The sequence below is a fragment of the Motacilla alba genome, chromosome 5, assembly GCF_015832195.1.
Source record: "Motacilla alba alba isolate MOTALB_02 chromosome 5, Motacilla_alba_V1.0_pri, whole genome shotgun sequence".
Classification (NCBI taxonomy): domain Eukaryota; kingdom Metazoa; phylum Chordata; class Aves; order Passeriformes; family Motacillidae; genus Motacilla; species Motacilla alba.
Window position 1 is genome coordinate 8297440 of NC_052020.1, and position 15084 is coordinate 8312523.

At 52.4% G+C, this 15084-nt stretch overlaps 2 protein-coding genes and 1 long non-coding RNA gene across 3 annotated transcripts in view; 2 read left to right on the forward strand and 1 right to left on the reverse strand.

Annotated features, from left to right (window-relative positions):
• LOC119701262 overlaps positions 1 to 15084 on the reverse strand; it is a 30508-nt gene that overhangs the window by 12643 nt on the left and 2781 nt on the right. The window contains exon 2 of the long non-coding RNA XR_005257051.1: positions 5577 to 5580. This is a non-coding gene — a long non-coding RNA (uncharacterized LOC119701262). The remainder of the gene's footprint in view (positions 1 to 5576; positions 5581 to 15084) is intronic.
• LOC119701261 (mas-related G-protein coupled receptor member H-like) lies at positions 2956 to 5321 on the forward strand. Its single transcript, XM_038137708.1, has one exon. The coding sequence runs from the start codon at positions 2999 to 3001 to the stop codon at positions 3944 to 3946; it is 948 nt and encodes a 315-aa protein (XP_037993636.1). The 5' UTR covers positions 2956 to 2998; the 3' UTR covers positions 3947 to 5321.
• Positions 8236 to 15084, forward strand: part of LOC119701256 (mas-related G-protein coupled receptor member H-like) — a 52396-nt gene continuing 45547 nt past the window's right edge. The window contains exons 1-2 of the mRNA XM_038137701.1: positions 8236 to 8886; positions 10142 to 10257. Of these exons, the coding sequence (XP_037993629.1) occupies positions 10252 to 10257 (6 nt within the window). The 5' untranslated portion in view covers positions 8236 to 8886; positions 10142 to 10251. The remainder of the gene's footprint in view (positions 8887 to 10141; positions 10258 to 15084) is intronic.

Genomic DNA, 15084 nt, shown 5'->3' on the forward strand with positions numbered 1-15084 from the left:
ACAACACAGTCCAGAAGCAGGAATGTAGAGGAGTGAGAGCAGCATCTGAAACCAAGCTACATGCTTCTTCTCTCCCCCCTTCACTCTCTGGAACGAGTCTTAATGGCACAAAACTGTAATTCAGCATAAACAAAACAAGACAACTGGGGATAAATGCATCATATAGTCAACCCAAGACACCGGCAGAGGTGGACCAGCATTCCCAGCTGATGGGAAGGGACACCACGTGGGGCTGCAGAGCTGGGGAGGGACAGCAACATTCCCTTATCCTTTCAGTGGGAATTTGTCACATTCTTGAATTCCAGAATTAAATCCTTCTGAGTAAAGTGCAGGGTCAATAGTGAACTCCACTGAACTCCTGTGCCTGTATCCAGAAAGTACATGGAATATGGAAATTCCCATCACCAGATGCTTGGACCATTTAATGGCACAGAGATTAGGGGCTATGCTGCTCTTCTGCAGAATGGGGCCATCCATCCTCTGGTTCCCCAGCATCAATGTCCAAGGAAACCTTGACCACCTCCCTCCTGAACCTGGCCCCCCTCAGGAGGAGCTGAACAGCGACTCTGCACAGCAGCTTCAGCCACAGTCCAGGCTGTAGGGATCTGTGTCATTTTGTAACTGCCCCTCAATCAGATCTGGATTTATGTCTTTTGTTTGATTCCAATGTGGTACAACTGAGTGTAGGACATGGGCTTCTAATTGTTAAGGTTGCCAAGGCCTGTGCTGGCCAGAAGGCCCTGAGGGAAAGGCCCAGCTGCGGCTGGGTGCGGGGAGTCGGCTGAGGGCTGAGAGGCAATCGGGGTGAGGGGAGAGTCAGATGGGAGTGAGATGGTGATTGGCTGCAGGAACACGTGGACAGCGTATGAGCCGGAAGCTGATTGGATGGTAGAGCAGGTGGATATTGTATGAACAGCAAGCTGATTGGATGGTAGGACATGATAGCAGCACTGCAGCTGAGCCAGCCAATGGGTGCCCTCCTTCTGTTAAGTTCTGTTAGGCCTTGGTTTGGTTTCCATTATGTCAGGTTGAGATTAAAGGTATAAACAGCGGCCTATTTTTACTATGAACTGATCTCCTTCGGATACATAAGGGGGTCCATGTTGCTTTGTTCTAACTGCTACAAGTGACCCCAAGAATTTCTTGAATCAACAGCATCCAGGCTTCTCTGCAGAACCTGTCCCTGTTAAACAGTGTCCAAAATGGCTCACTTCCTTCTTTTATCCCATTCTAAAGCCTCTGGCTTGTCTGTGAGCAGGGCAGGTACCTGTCTCATACCAGAGCCCTTCCTAAGGCACGTGCCTGCAATGGTTTGGGATGATGTTGGCAGTGCCAAGAGCTCCTCATTCCTCCTGGGAGAGTCCTGGGCAGCAGCCACATCTCTTATTCAGGGGAAAGTTGTCCCTCCTTTTCCCACTGCCTTAAATCCAGAGGAAAGCAAAGTGCCACTGCTTCTGGAAAGGGAAGTGAGAGGGAAAGCCATGGGTGGTGAGTCAGGCTTTGAGACACACGTGAGGTTAAACACCTAAGGAGCATTTATACTGCCCATAAGCATTTATAACTCCTAAGGAGTTGATTATAATTAACAGAAGAGAGAGACTTTGACATCTGAGAGAGTTTTTCGCTGCCTGTCTCCTGTTTTCCTGTCCAATAAAGAGAAAGAACTTTCCTTGGTACAACCTCTTGTTCAGGGAAGAACAGCTCAGCCAAGGGGTTTCTCCTAAGGCAAGTGCAGAAGGATCATGGTCCTCAATGTACTTGTCCTCCTTCCCAGCACCTTCCTTGTCTCCAGTCTCACCTAGGCCACTCCCTACCTGAGCTTCCTTTCAAAAGAGCAAAGATTTCAGAGCAAAAGTTTTCCTGGGTGTCCTTGTCTACGGCAGAAGGAGAGATGGAATGAGATGATCTCTAAGGTTCCCTCCAACCCAAACCATTCCATGAGGATTCCTCACGTCATTCAGTGTAAACCCCAGGCAGGAGTTCCCCTGCTGCACACAGCACCAGCCTGACAGAGCTCAAGGAGCATTTGGACAATGCTCTCAGGCACAGCCTGGGATGGTTGGCATGTCCTGTGCAAGGCCAGGAGCTGAACTCTAAGATTCTTGTGGGTACCTTCCTACTCTGGATATTTTATGGTTTCTATTATATGATGCCTCTCTTTCATGATGGCTGTGACCGCTCAGGGATGAGAAATGAGGAATGGTAAAAGCCTGCCAGGACAAGGCAAAGCAGTCAGAGTATGGGTGATCAGTAGGGAAGGAGTGTTTCAAATCAGAAAGAAATCACCCATTTGCAAAACATTTCTTGAATGGCTTTCCACAAAAACCACTTCCTGTATAGCAAAAAACCCCAAGATAAGTATCTTGGATAAAGCGACATTCTGACGTACCCAAAGCTGCAATTTCCGACTCCCCTGTGACTCCACCAAGCCCTGGGGAGCAGCAGCTGGACAGAGAGAGGGCAGAGAGAGGAGCCAGCAGGATGGGAATGGGGAGCTCCTGGTGATCTGGGCACTTTCTCCTTCATGGCACTGACCTGGCAGGAGCCGCTTTAGGACATGGATCCCAAAGGAGCAAGAGGCACCAGGAAGCGCCGCTGATCTGCACAGACCCCTTTGCCTGCTGCTGCCCCACAGGGAACAGGTCAGTGGAATGTTTTCCTTCCTCCCTACCACCCCTTCCTCTCCTCCAGCAGCTGCTCTGTTCCTGCCACCCTCTCCCGGTGACCCCAGTGCCCTCCCCAGCTCCCCCCTCCTCTGCCCTGTGCTTTGCTTCCACATCCCCTGCCAAACATCCCAACCTTACTGCCTCCCTCTCCCAAACCAAAATTTCCACTGCCTTCATCCCCTGCACATCTCACTCCTCCCCACTGCATCCTTCCCACTGCAGGGAGCTGCTGAGGAGCCGCATGGTCCATCCCTGGATTCTCCAAGCACTGACTGCCCATCCACTCTGACCACAGCCAGGGCCACATCCCACTGCCTGCCCAGCGTCCATCCATGGAGGGGAGCACCGTGTCCCCATCTCCTGCCTCCCCCACTGAAGGAGACGATCTGTGTGAGACAGATGTCACCACCGTGGCCATCCACAGTGTGACACTGCTCATCTGCCTCTGTGGGCTGGCTGGGAACGGGGCTGTCATCAGCCTCCTCAGGCTGAAATGCTGTAACTCTGCAATATTTGACTTGGCTGTCACCGACTTCCTCTTCCTTCTCTTCACAGTCCTCTCTGCCCTCCTCTTCCTGGTGGAGGATGTGTCCTGCTCTCCTATCATGCCCCTGCTGTACTTGAGTTTCCTTTTTCGGATGTCAGTGGTCTCCTACTACTGGGGGCTATTCCGGCTCATACGCGGTATCACTGTGCTTTATGTGCGCAACCTCTTCCAGCGCTGCTGCCCCTATGACCTTCCCGACCGCCTGTGGTTGGTGGTAGGAAGTGTCCAATCTTGTGCTTTCTTTGCTCTGTTTGCTGTCATTCCTGCAGTGACATTCCTGTGCCCATCACATGAGCAGAAGCACTGCCGTGCGCCTCTCATCTCCATGTACACCCTCATCCTGCTCTTCTTTGTTGCACCCGTGGTCATTTCCAACACAGTCGATTTCATTCAGGCCAAGAGGGGCTCCCAGCAGCAGCAGCCCAAGAGGCGTGACATCGTTATCGTTCTCACTGTACTCTTCACTCTCCTTCTCAGCCTCTGCCATTTCCTGCAGCAGCTCGGTTACATCAATGCATCCTCCCACGTTGTTTTCCTGCTCACCTGCATCAACAGCAGCATCAAACCCTTCATCTACTTCTTGGCAGGGAGATGCACAAAAACCTGCTCCATGACGAGATGCTGGAGGTTCTGTACAGTGGGGTCCCTCAGGGATTCCCTCCAGAGGGTCTTTGAGGAGCAGAAAGAAAAAACTGACTACAGCAATGATGACCCCAGGGACACAGGGGTCTGAGCCGGCTCATACCTTCCACTGCTCTGCTGAAGGACCTCCACACAGAGGCTGAGGGTTTCCTTGAGTCACCTGATTAATCAATACCCACAGGATCACCCTCCCTGTGGTGCTGTATTCCTGCAGGACAAGGGAGCAGGAGCATTGCCTTGGGTGATCTTTGTGGGATGCTCTGCAGGGAGCACATTGGAGCATGGCTTTCCTCCTCCCTCCTGGATCCACGTGGCTCCAAGCAGTGCAGCTGGGCTCTGTGCTGTTCCCAGCTCTCTTCCCCATGGAATGACCCTCATGGCCTCAGCCCCAGGGAATGAACTCCATCTCCTTTGGCTCAGCTGATGAGTTTCATGGTGTTTGCAGGGAGCTCCTGCCTGCAAAGTATGGGACACCTTAATCCCTGGGGACACTCCCAGTACAGGGTGGTGATGATGAGTTCCCAAATCCCTGCAGGGCTGGTGCCTCTCGATGGCAGGAGAGGGGCTGGGATCACATGGAGCATCCTTCCCCTTATGTCCAGCAGAGCCAGCCCTGCATTCCCAGCTGATGGGAAGGGACACCAGGTAGGGCTGCAGAGCTGGGGAGGGACAGCAACATTCCTTTATCCTTTCAGTGGGAATTTCTCACATTCTTCAATTCCAGAATTAAATCCTTCTGAATGAAGTGTTTGTCAATAGTGAACTCTACTGAACTCCTGTGCCTGTATCCAGAAAGGACATGGAATATGGAATGTCACATCACCAGATGCTTGGACCATTTAATGGCATAGAGATTAGGGGCTATGCTGCTCTTCTGCAGAATGGGGCCATCCATCCTCTGGTTCCCCAGCATCAGTGTCCAAGGAAACCTTGACCACCTCCCTCCTGAACCTGGCCCCCCTCAGGAGGAGCTGAACAGCGACTCTGCACAGCAGCTTCAGCCACAGTCCAGGCTGTAGGGATCTTTGTCATTCTGTAACTGCCCCTCAATCTGATTTGGATTTATGATTTTTGTTTGCCTCCACTGCGGAAATTCTGGCCCCAGATTTTGTTGAATAAACAACATCGAGGCTTCAGTGCAGAGCCTGTGCCTGTTAAACAGTATCCAGAATGGCTCATTTCCTTCTTTTATCCCATTCTAAAGCCTCTGGCTTGTCTGTGAGCAGGGCAGGTACCTGTCTCATACCAGAGCCCTTCCTAAGGCACGTGCCTGCAATGGTTGGGATGATGTTGGCAGTGCCAAGAGCTCCTCATTCCTCCTGGGAGAGTCCTGGGCAGCAGCCACATCTCTTATTCAGGGGAAAGTTGTCCCTCCTTTTCCCACTGCCTTAAATCCAGAGGAAAGCAAAGTGCCACTGCTTCTGGAAAGGGAAGTGAGAGGGAAAGCCATGGGTGGAGTCAGGCTTTGAGACACACATGATGTTAAACAACAACTAAGGAGCATTTATTCACAGAGTTGATAATAGTTAACAGAAGAGAGAGACTTTGACATCTGAGAGGGTTTTTGTCTCCCTCTCTCCCATTTCCTGTCCATTGGAAAGATGAAACCTTCCATGGTACAACCTCTTGTGCAGGGAAGAACAACGCAGCCAGGGGGTTTCTCCCAAGGCAAGTGCAGGAGGATCATGATCCTCCAATGCACTTTTTCTACTTCCAAGCACCTTCCTTGTCTCTTGTGTCACCCAGTCCACTCAGTACCTGAGCTTCCTTTCAAAGGAGCAGATTTCAAAGCATAAATGTTCCTGGGTATGCCTCCCCAATGCCAATGAAGAGATGGAATGAGATGATCTCTAAGGTTCCTTCCAACCCAAACCATTCCATGAGGATTCCTCACGTCATTCAGTGTAAACCCCAGGCAGAAGTTCCCCTGCTGCACACAGCACCAGCCTGACAGAGCTCAAGGAGCATTTGGACAATGCTCTCAGGCACAGGCTGGGATGGTTGGCGTGTCCTGTGCAGGGCCAGGAGCTGAACTCCATGATCCTTGTGGCTCCCTTCCTACTCTGGGTATTTTACAGCTCTATTTTATGATGCCTCTCTTTCATGATGACTCCACGGTGTTGTCCCTATTCCCTGGCTCTGGCACATCCTCAAAAGCCCTCTGCAAGGCCACACTAACAGAGGGGGTGAATCCCTGTGCACAGCTCCCAGCCAGGCAGTCAGCCAGAGGGAGGGCACTGCTGTGGGCCGAGGAGCCAGAGCACAGCCCCGTTCCCACCATCCCACACAGGCACAGCAGCAGCAGCAGCAGCGTGACAGGCGCTTTGCTCCAGTGCCTGTTGGCACACTGGGTCCAGTTGTCGTGGCTCTCCTCATTCCAGCTCCCCTTGGATGCCTTCCCAGCGGGCTGCCTCCAGCAGGCAGGGCTGGCTCCCTCCGTGGCAGGGCACAAAGTGCTCATGGGGACACCTCTGCTGCTTCTCCTCCCCTCACACAGCTGCAGGGGTGACAAACACACACACCAGAGCAGGGCTGCTGTCCCCCAAACGTGGCATTTCCATCTTTTCCCACCCACAGCTTCCATGTGGAGCAGCACAGGGACGGGTGAGGGACCGGACAAATGGCAAGTAGGATGTGGGAGCCTGGTCTGGCGTGCCTGGCACAAAAGCCAGGGAGATCCCTCCTTCCTGGCTGTGGACAGGACAGAGCTGGAGGAGGAAAACAATTGCAGAAGGAGAGGATTGCCCATGGAGATAGCCCAGAGCAAATGGCTTTGGGATGGATCTGACCTGGACTCTCAGGGGTCTGTTGATATCACTCAGCTGCTAGAGGATTCCTTCAGCAGGACACTCATTTCAATATTCCCTCCCTTTTCCCTCAGTATTTCTAGCTTTCAATTCCCCACAGACCTCAATTCTGCCCCCAAAATCAATAGCCAGGTTCCACCCAATGAGGGGGCACTGATTAGGGTGAAAGAGAAGAGCCTGACCTTGTTTCCTCTCGCAGCCTGGAGAACTTCCCCGCAGTGCACTCTCCTCACCTCCCACCCTGCAGCTGCTGTCCCTGGCTCGGGATCTTCAGGAGGTTCCCTGCAATGCTCCCTTGGGAAAGGGGAGCCCAGCCCGCGGGCTGAGCCCCAGCAGCGTCCGGCGCGGGCTCTGTCCCAGCTCCTGCCACAGCCCCCTGTTCTCCGGGCTGGCTCGTGTTCTCCAGGGCTCTCACAAACAGGCAACTGCTTCAGAGCCTGCCACGGGATCAAGGCTCTGCTCCTCATCTGCTCTTCACTCTGGGCAGGAAATGAGGAACAGGAGACAGCCTCAGCAACCAGACCATGGCCAAAGCAGTTTGTCTCCAGGTCAGCTTCTCTTCCATTTTATAGCAACCCCACTCCCAAAATCCTGTCTTTTGCACAGCCTGAACTTGCTCCCTCTCATTTCTGAGGGGATGGATCCTTATGACCCTGCTCTACAAATGTGCTGTTAAACTTTGATTTCTGATTCAAATCGAGTTTTCCCATTTGTATACCAAATTTTCAGTGGCACTGGACCTTCACCACGCAGTTTCCACGAGGATTCATACAATAAAATTCTGTGTGTGAGCTGGAGCCCTGGCTCACATCAGAGGGAGAATTTGGGATGTCAGCAATGTAATTTTTTCTGAGAAGGGGCAAATCCATGCTGCTCTCTTGGCTTTAATCCTGAGAAAGTTGCAGGTTTCCTCTCAATCATCCTCTACACTCCCTTGGGAGTCAGACAGCAGCCTACAGTGAAGTCCAAGGAATTCCCAGAAAGCTGGGATCAGATGATTCCTACTCAGGCAGACATGTGCCTCAGAGATTTGGGATGCACCTCCTGCAAACTGCTGGCCCTGGGACCAGAACTGTCACCTCTCTTCCTGCTGGCACTGTGTTTGTGTCCCCAGCTATGGAATCTCACATCCCCTCACCAGCCCAGTCCTTTCAAGGGCAAACACTTCATGATCCAGGAGCTAATGGGGCTCCAGGAGAGGTGGGGAGGGACTTGGGACAAGGGTATGGAGTGACAGGACAAGGGGGAATGGCTTCCCACTAATGGAGGGTGGGGTCAGATTGGATATTAGGGAAAAATCCTTCCCTGTGAGGGTGGTGAGGCCCTGGCACAGGTTGCCCAGAGGGGTGGGGTCAGGTAAAAGGAAACACAAGAGCTCCCAAGTCTGAGGAGGAGGAGGAGGATGAGCTCTAGTGAAGGGCTGGAATGGGAATCACAGCAGCCCAAAACCTGGATCCTAATAGCTTTCATTGCATCATTAAGGGGATTGGCAGTAATTAGGGTGGGCTCTAAGTGCTGAAGACCTGGCAGCAAGCAACTGAGTGCTGTCCTTCCCTTTGGGCTGTGTCAGCCTGCACTGGAATGACAGAAATAGAGTTCTTGCCTCACTTTGCTTTCCTGGGGCCAGGGAAGGTTTTGACAGTGACCCTGAAATTCAGCCCAGAATGGGAGTTGTTTCTGAGAATCACACAGATGCTTGAGCAGTGCTGTGAGCACTCCCAGCACTGCCAGCATTCCAGTGCCACCAGCAGCACCAGCAGCTCTCTGCTGCTGGAGGGACAGTGAGCCCTCAGGGTAGATAAAGGAGGAATGGTAGAAATCTTTTGTGAGAGGGAAAGCATTTGGAGAATGTCCACTTGGAAGAGTGTTTCTAATCAGGAGGAAATGAGGAGCCATTCAAAGAAATCTGCATGTTGAGCTACTTCCTCTATGGCAGAAAAAAAAAAAAAAGTCAAGACAAATAGAGGAAGGGAAATTCTGACGTAGCCAAAGATTAAATTTCCGACTCTCCCGCCGAGCCTTGCGAAACAACAGCTGGACAGGGAACGGAGAGAGCCAGCAGGACAGGAATGGGGAGCTCCTGGTGATCTGGGCACTTTCTCCTTCATGGCACTGACCTGGCAGGAGCCGCTTTAGGACATGGATCCCAAAGGAGCAAGAGGCACCAGGAAGCGCCGCTGATCTGCACAGACCCCTTTGCCTGCTGCTGCCCCACAGGGAACAGGTCAGTGGAATGGTTTCCTTCCTCCCTACTGCCCCTTCCTCTCCTCCAGCAGCTGCTCTGCTCCTGCCACCCTCTCCCGGCGACCGCAGTGCCCTCCCCAGCTCCTCTCTCTTCTCCTGTGCATCCCGTCTGTGTCCTAATACTGAAATGGGCCAGAACAAACTTTGTAACACAATGCAAAGCATGAGGAAGCAGGAATGCTTTACCAGCACTGGACACACATGGATCTCTTCTTGTATTCTATGGTGCAATTTACAACAGGGTATTGATCCATTATAACACATGTAGGTATTGAAAAGTTTTTCTTCTCTAATACATAAACACCATTTTCTTAGAACTCATTAAGAGGTTTATTAAGAGGGGTCTCTCTGGTGGTCATGTTCCATGAATGCTGCCATATTAAAGGTGGCCTTGCCTTGAACTTTTCCTCTGGCCATGCACTGTTGCTTCTTGTTCCGAAATGTGCCCCAAAACCACTGCAGGCCTCCTTATCTGTTTCTGCACTGGTTCCAGCTTCATTTATCATCCTTTACATCCTGTGAGAAACAGCCACCCATTTTTAACATTTTCAAAGGCTTATTATACCTTAACAAAAAATACAACAAAAAGACTAAATAAGGAGAAGCAGGCCTGGGAGCTTCCCTCATGGCTGAGCACCACGTGGGTGGCTCATCTTCAAAATGGATGCTTCACCTTTGATACCCTGGGGGGGTTGCATCAGCTACACCTGGCCCTCCCAAAGTCTGTCAGTCAACCCTTCTTTGCTGTTTATTGTTGAGCCTGATTTCTTGCATCTTGTTTGGAGAGCCAGGTGTATTCATGCTGCATTCCCAGCTCCAGCAATAAGCTTTTGTACACCCATTCTTTCTACCTGTCCTAGATGACTCAGGCACTCTGATGGCAACAATACAGAGGGGGGAGAAGGCAACTGTGGGGAGAACAGGCAACATCTAAAAAACGGACTACAATAACATAAATATAAACCATAACACTTCTCTTAATATTCACACAGTATTCATCGCTTAACTGCAAGAGCCAGTCATCCCATTATCCATCTATTACACATCCTTTTAAAATATTGGCCACTTTGCTTTTGAACAACTTCAGAAGAACTGAAAATGTTTATTCTCTGTGTTATTTATCAGCCTCCTGCCCAAGAGCCCAACCCTCCCACCTCCTTCTCCCACCCCACCATTTCCACTGCCCTCCTCCCCTGCACATCTCACTCCTCCCCACTGAATCCTTCCCACTGCAGGGAGCTGCTGAGGAGCCACATGGTCCATCCCTGGATTCTCCAAGCACTGACTGCCCATCCACTCTGACCACAGCCAGGGCCACATCCCACTGCCTGCCCAGCGTCCATCCATGGAGGTGAGCACCGTGTCCCCTCTTTTCACCTCACCCAACGATGAACCTGGTCAGTGTGAGATCAATGTCTCCAGTGTGGCCATGCACATTGTGACGCTGCTCATCGGCCTCTGTGGGCTGGCTGGGAATGGTGCCTTCCTCCGGGTCCTCCACATTAATCCCAACACCGACTTTGTCTTCAACCAGGCCATCACCGATTTCCTCTTCCTCATCATCCTGGTTCCCTCCACCCTGCTCTTCCTTGTAGAGGAAGTGTCCTCCTCTGCTATCATGCCCCTGATGTATTTGAGCTTTCTTTTCTACCTGTCGCTGTTCTCCTACACAATGGGGCTGTACCGGCTGATGTTCATCAGCATTCAGAGGTGCAGGTCCATCCTCTGCCTGTTTTTCTGTGGTTGCCAACTTCCTGAGCGCCTGGTGTTGATGGTGATGAGTGTCCTGTTCTGGGTCCTCCTCTTCGTTGTGACCGCTGTCAATCCCACAGTGACTTCCCAGTGCCAGTCACACGAGCAGGAGCAATGCCGGGTGGCTCTCACCTCCATGTACGCCCTCAACCTCTTCCTATTTCTTGCACCCATGGTCATTTCCAGCACAATCCTCTTCATTCATTTCAAGCCTGGTTCCCAGCAGCAGCAGCACAGGAGGCTCGACATCGTTATCGTCCTCGTTGCACTCTTCAGTCTGCCCCTCAGTCTCTGGTCTTTCCTGCAGCAGCTCGGTTACACCACCGTGCCCTCCCAGGTCGTTTTCCTGCTCACCTGCATCACCAGCAGCATTAAACCCTTCATCTACTTCTTGGTGGGGCACTGGAAGAGAGACTGCTCCATGGGGAGCTGCTGGACACACTGCTCCATGGAGAGCTGCAGGAGGCACTCCTCCACGCAGTCCCTGAGGAAGGCGATCCACAGGGTGTTTGATGAGCCAAAAGAAAACACTGCCCACAGAAATGATCCTGCCATGGACGCAATGCTCTGAGTCTGTCTGTTGCACCTTCCACTGCCCTGCTGAGGGACCCTGGGACAGTGGCTGAGGGATTCCTTGAGTCTCCTATCAATAAATACCCACAGGGTCACCCTCCCTGTGCTGGTGCATCCCAGCCCCTTTCCAGGCCGCTCTGGGCTCTGATCCGTGCTTGTGAGGCCTCAGCCTTGAGGAGCAGCCCCTGGGCTCAGCTCCTCTGGCGCTGAGCAGAAACACCCTCTGCTCCAGGAACTGCTGCTCTCCAAACACCTCCTGGGCTTTATCAACAGCCTGGGGAATTATTTTGCTTCCCTGAATGCCACGCCAGCCCTGCTCTCCCCCTTTCACAGACAGCTGCCGGCCCCAAGTGTGGCCAGGGGGAGCCATTGCTGTGCCTGACGCCCATCCCTTGGGGCCTGTGAGCAGCGGCCCAAAAGGAGCCCCTTGGAGCTCTCCTGGGCCCGGCAGCGCTGAGCAGAAGCTCCCTGGCACTGGGGCCTCTCCCAGCTGGGATCTCTCCCGTGTGCTGCCCTGGGCTGATCCCCGAACGCCGGCGGCTCCTGGGCCCATCCCCGCAGTGCTCGAGGCCCAGCCCTTGGCACAGGGAGGAGCTGCAAAGGGATCCGCAGGCAGCATTTCACTGCCTGCCAGGGGAATTTCTCACAGGCACCTTGCACTGACTCTGGCTGGCTGTGTGCCCACACGTCTGCATCTGCCATGGCAAACGTGGGGGAAATGCTGCTCTCTCAGGTGTGTCAGCGCCTGAGACATCTCAGTGGGTCAGGCCTGCCAGGAAGTATCAGGCATAACTAAGGTGAAATGCTGCTAAGTGATATTCCTCTGCTGAATTCCTAATATTAATGTATATCTAAGGTGCTGTTGAGTGCTAAAAGGTTTTGGGACATTTTGATTTTAATTCTTACCCTCACTGTCCTTTTGTCACCTGCCCTTGCACTCACACACAAAGACACTCACAGGCACAGCACTTTGGTGTGCAGTTGCATATTATTAAACCTGTTTTTTACTGATATCCTTGCTGCTGGTTTTGTGCCTTCAGAAATTCTTCCTCTGCCCTGGCTTTGGCCTCTCCCTCAGCAGGCTCGCATGGTGCAGCTGCAAGGGGAGGGGGAGTCCGTGGTCCTCAGCACAGCCACCCCCTTCCAGGAGCAGGGTGACACCTGGGTTTGTCACCGTTGTCTCCATGGGGCATCAACCTCATCCCTGTGGCTTCACTGTGGTCTCTGAGCTGGGTGTGTTCATCCAGGACAAGGGAAGGCTTCAGGGACTCCTTAGAGCCCCTTCCAGAGCCTAAAGAATTGGAGAGGTGCTTTGGACAAAGGACTGAAGTGACAGAACAAGGGGGAATGGCTTCCCACTGCCAGAGAACAAGGTTAGGCTGAATATTGGGAAGAAATTCTTCCCTGTGAGGGTGGTGTGCCCTGGCACAGGTTCCAAGAGATGCTCTGGCCTCCCCATCCCTGGAGGGGTTCCAGGCCAGGCTGGATGGGGTTTGAAGCAGCCTGGTCTAGTGGAAGGTGTCCCTGCTTGCAAAGGGCTGAGATCAGGAATAAACAACCACAAGTATTCCGAAGACTGAGGAGGAGGAGGACAATGAGCTCTGGTGAAGGGCTGGAAGGGGCACCACAGGACACCAAACTCTGGTCTCCAGTAGCTTTTATTGCATCATCCAGGGTGCTGGCAGTAAGGAATGTGGGCTCTGATGCTGATAACCTGGCTGCAAGCCTGTTGTGGTTTGGCACTGGCCAAACGCCAGGCACCCGCCAAAGCCGTTCACTCACCTTCTCTTGCTCTCAGCTGGGCAGAGGAGAGGGAAACAGAAATTAAGAAAGGGCTCATGAGTTGAGATGGGGACTGGGAGAAAAAACACACCCAGGAATAGAAAAAAACAGGTTAAAATATACTGGTATTCAGTAAATGTATTATTAACCGATTAAGGGGATGATAATGAGAGGTAAAATAAAATTTTAAAACACTTTCTTTTTCCCTCAGCACCTCCCTCCTTCCCACTGAGAGTGCAGGGAGACCGGGCATGGGGGTTTTGGTCAATTCATCACTTGAGATCTTCTTCTGTTAGCTGAGGGAGAGGAGCTTTTATGTGCTATGTCATGGGATCTCTCCCACAGGCGACAGTTCTCAGTGAACTTTCTCTGTGTGGCTCTAATCTCACGAGCAGCAGTCCTGACAAAACTCTTGCCATGTGAGTCCCTCCTGGGGCAAACAGTCTCCTCCAAACTGTTATGGTCTTGGTCACTCTTCCACGGGGCGCAGTCCTCCAAAGACAGACTGCTCTGGTTTGGAAGCAAGGGACCTCTCTCTCTCTCTCTGTCTCTGCTCGGGTCTTGCCCTCCACAAGGCTCGCCGTGGGCCACACCGAGATGGCAGCGGCCGCGGCGCGTCACCGCACACCACACCGGGATGGCCCCGGCAGCGGTGCCTCGCCATCCCTGGTAAAAACTGCGTGTGCTGCTTTGATTGTCTTCTGAAATATGGTGTCACAGAGGCGTTACCAACCTCTCTGATTGGGCCAGCAGCATGGCCACCTTCAGAGCCGTCAGAAACTGGCTCTGTCGGACATGATGGAAGGTTCCAGCAGCTTCTCCCAGGAGCCCCTTTCTGTGGCCCTGCCCTGCTACCAAAAAACCAGGCTGTGCCAAATCAACACAAAGCAACTGTTTGCTGTCCTTCCCTTGGGCAGTGTGAGCCTGCATTTGAGTGAAAAAATGGGAATTCTTGGCTCATCTCTGTTTCGCTGGGCCCGGGGCAGGTTTTGGCAATGATCCCGGACCTCTCACCAGCAAGGGAGCTGTTTCTGAGAGGCAGCCCAGTGCTCCACCAGCACCGGCAGTGCTGGCACCATTCCAGTGCCACCAGCAGCACCAGCATCCCTCTGCGGCTGGAGGGACCATGACCCCTCAGGGAAGAGAAATGAGAAATGGCAGAAACCTGTCAGGAGAAGGGAGGCAGTTGAAGAATGGGACACTCTCCTGGGAAGGAGTGTCTCTAATTAGGGGGAAATGTGGAGCCATTCACAGATGTTATAAACAGGTGCTATGGTGATTGACTCTCACAAATGTTGAATGAATATTATGTGTGTTATAATGTTAAAAGAAGCTCTGTAAAGATTTGGAGCTTTTCTAACGTGAGTGTTGTGTTGATGTTGAAAGTTGCAATGCTGATCTCTGAGCATTGCGGGGAGTCGAAGCCCGAAGCGCTGCACAAGCTCCGGGAAGGCGGGACGGAGGAGGAGCTGTGCCGGAAAAGCGGAATCTGTCTGAGTGTGGGGGATGGATTACCGGGGGTGGCTTACCAAGAGGGTACAAAGCCTGTTTCTGTTTTGGGCGGCGTGCCTCTGGACCTTTTTTTGTGCCTTGTTGTAGTTTAAAAAACTTCTCACTACAAAGAAAAAGACCAATTGATTTGCAGGGGAAACAAAAAAAAAACCAAACAAAAAAAACCCAAAAAAACCCACCATAAAACCAACACGAACAACAACAACAAAAAAAAACCAACCCAGGATCAGCAACCCCGAGGCTGTGGAGCAATTATTTAGCCAAAGATGTCAAACCACTTCCGACTGCCCAATGACCCCACCGAGCCTTGCGAAACAACAGCGCGACAGAGCACGGAGAGAGCCAGCAGGACGTAGAGAGCCAGCAGGACGGGAATGGGGAGCTCCTGGTGATCTGGGCACTTTCTCCTTCATGGCACTGACCTGGCAGGAGCCGCTTGAGGACATGGATCCCAAAGGAGCAAGAGGCACCAGGAAGCGCCGCTGATCTGCACAGACCCCTTTGCCTGCTGCTGCCCCACAGGGAACAGGTCAGTGGAATGTTTTCCTTCCTCCCTACC

Coding starts and splice junctions, on each gene's coding strand:
- LOC119701261 (XM_038137708.1), top strand. CDS start 2,999: ATGGAGGGGAGCACCGTGTCCCCATCTCCTGCCTCCCCCACTGAAGGA.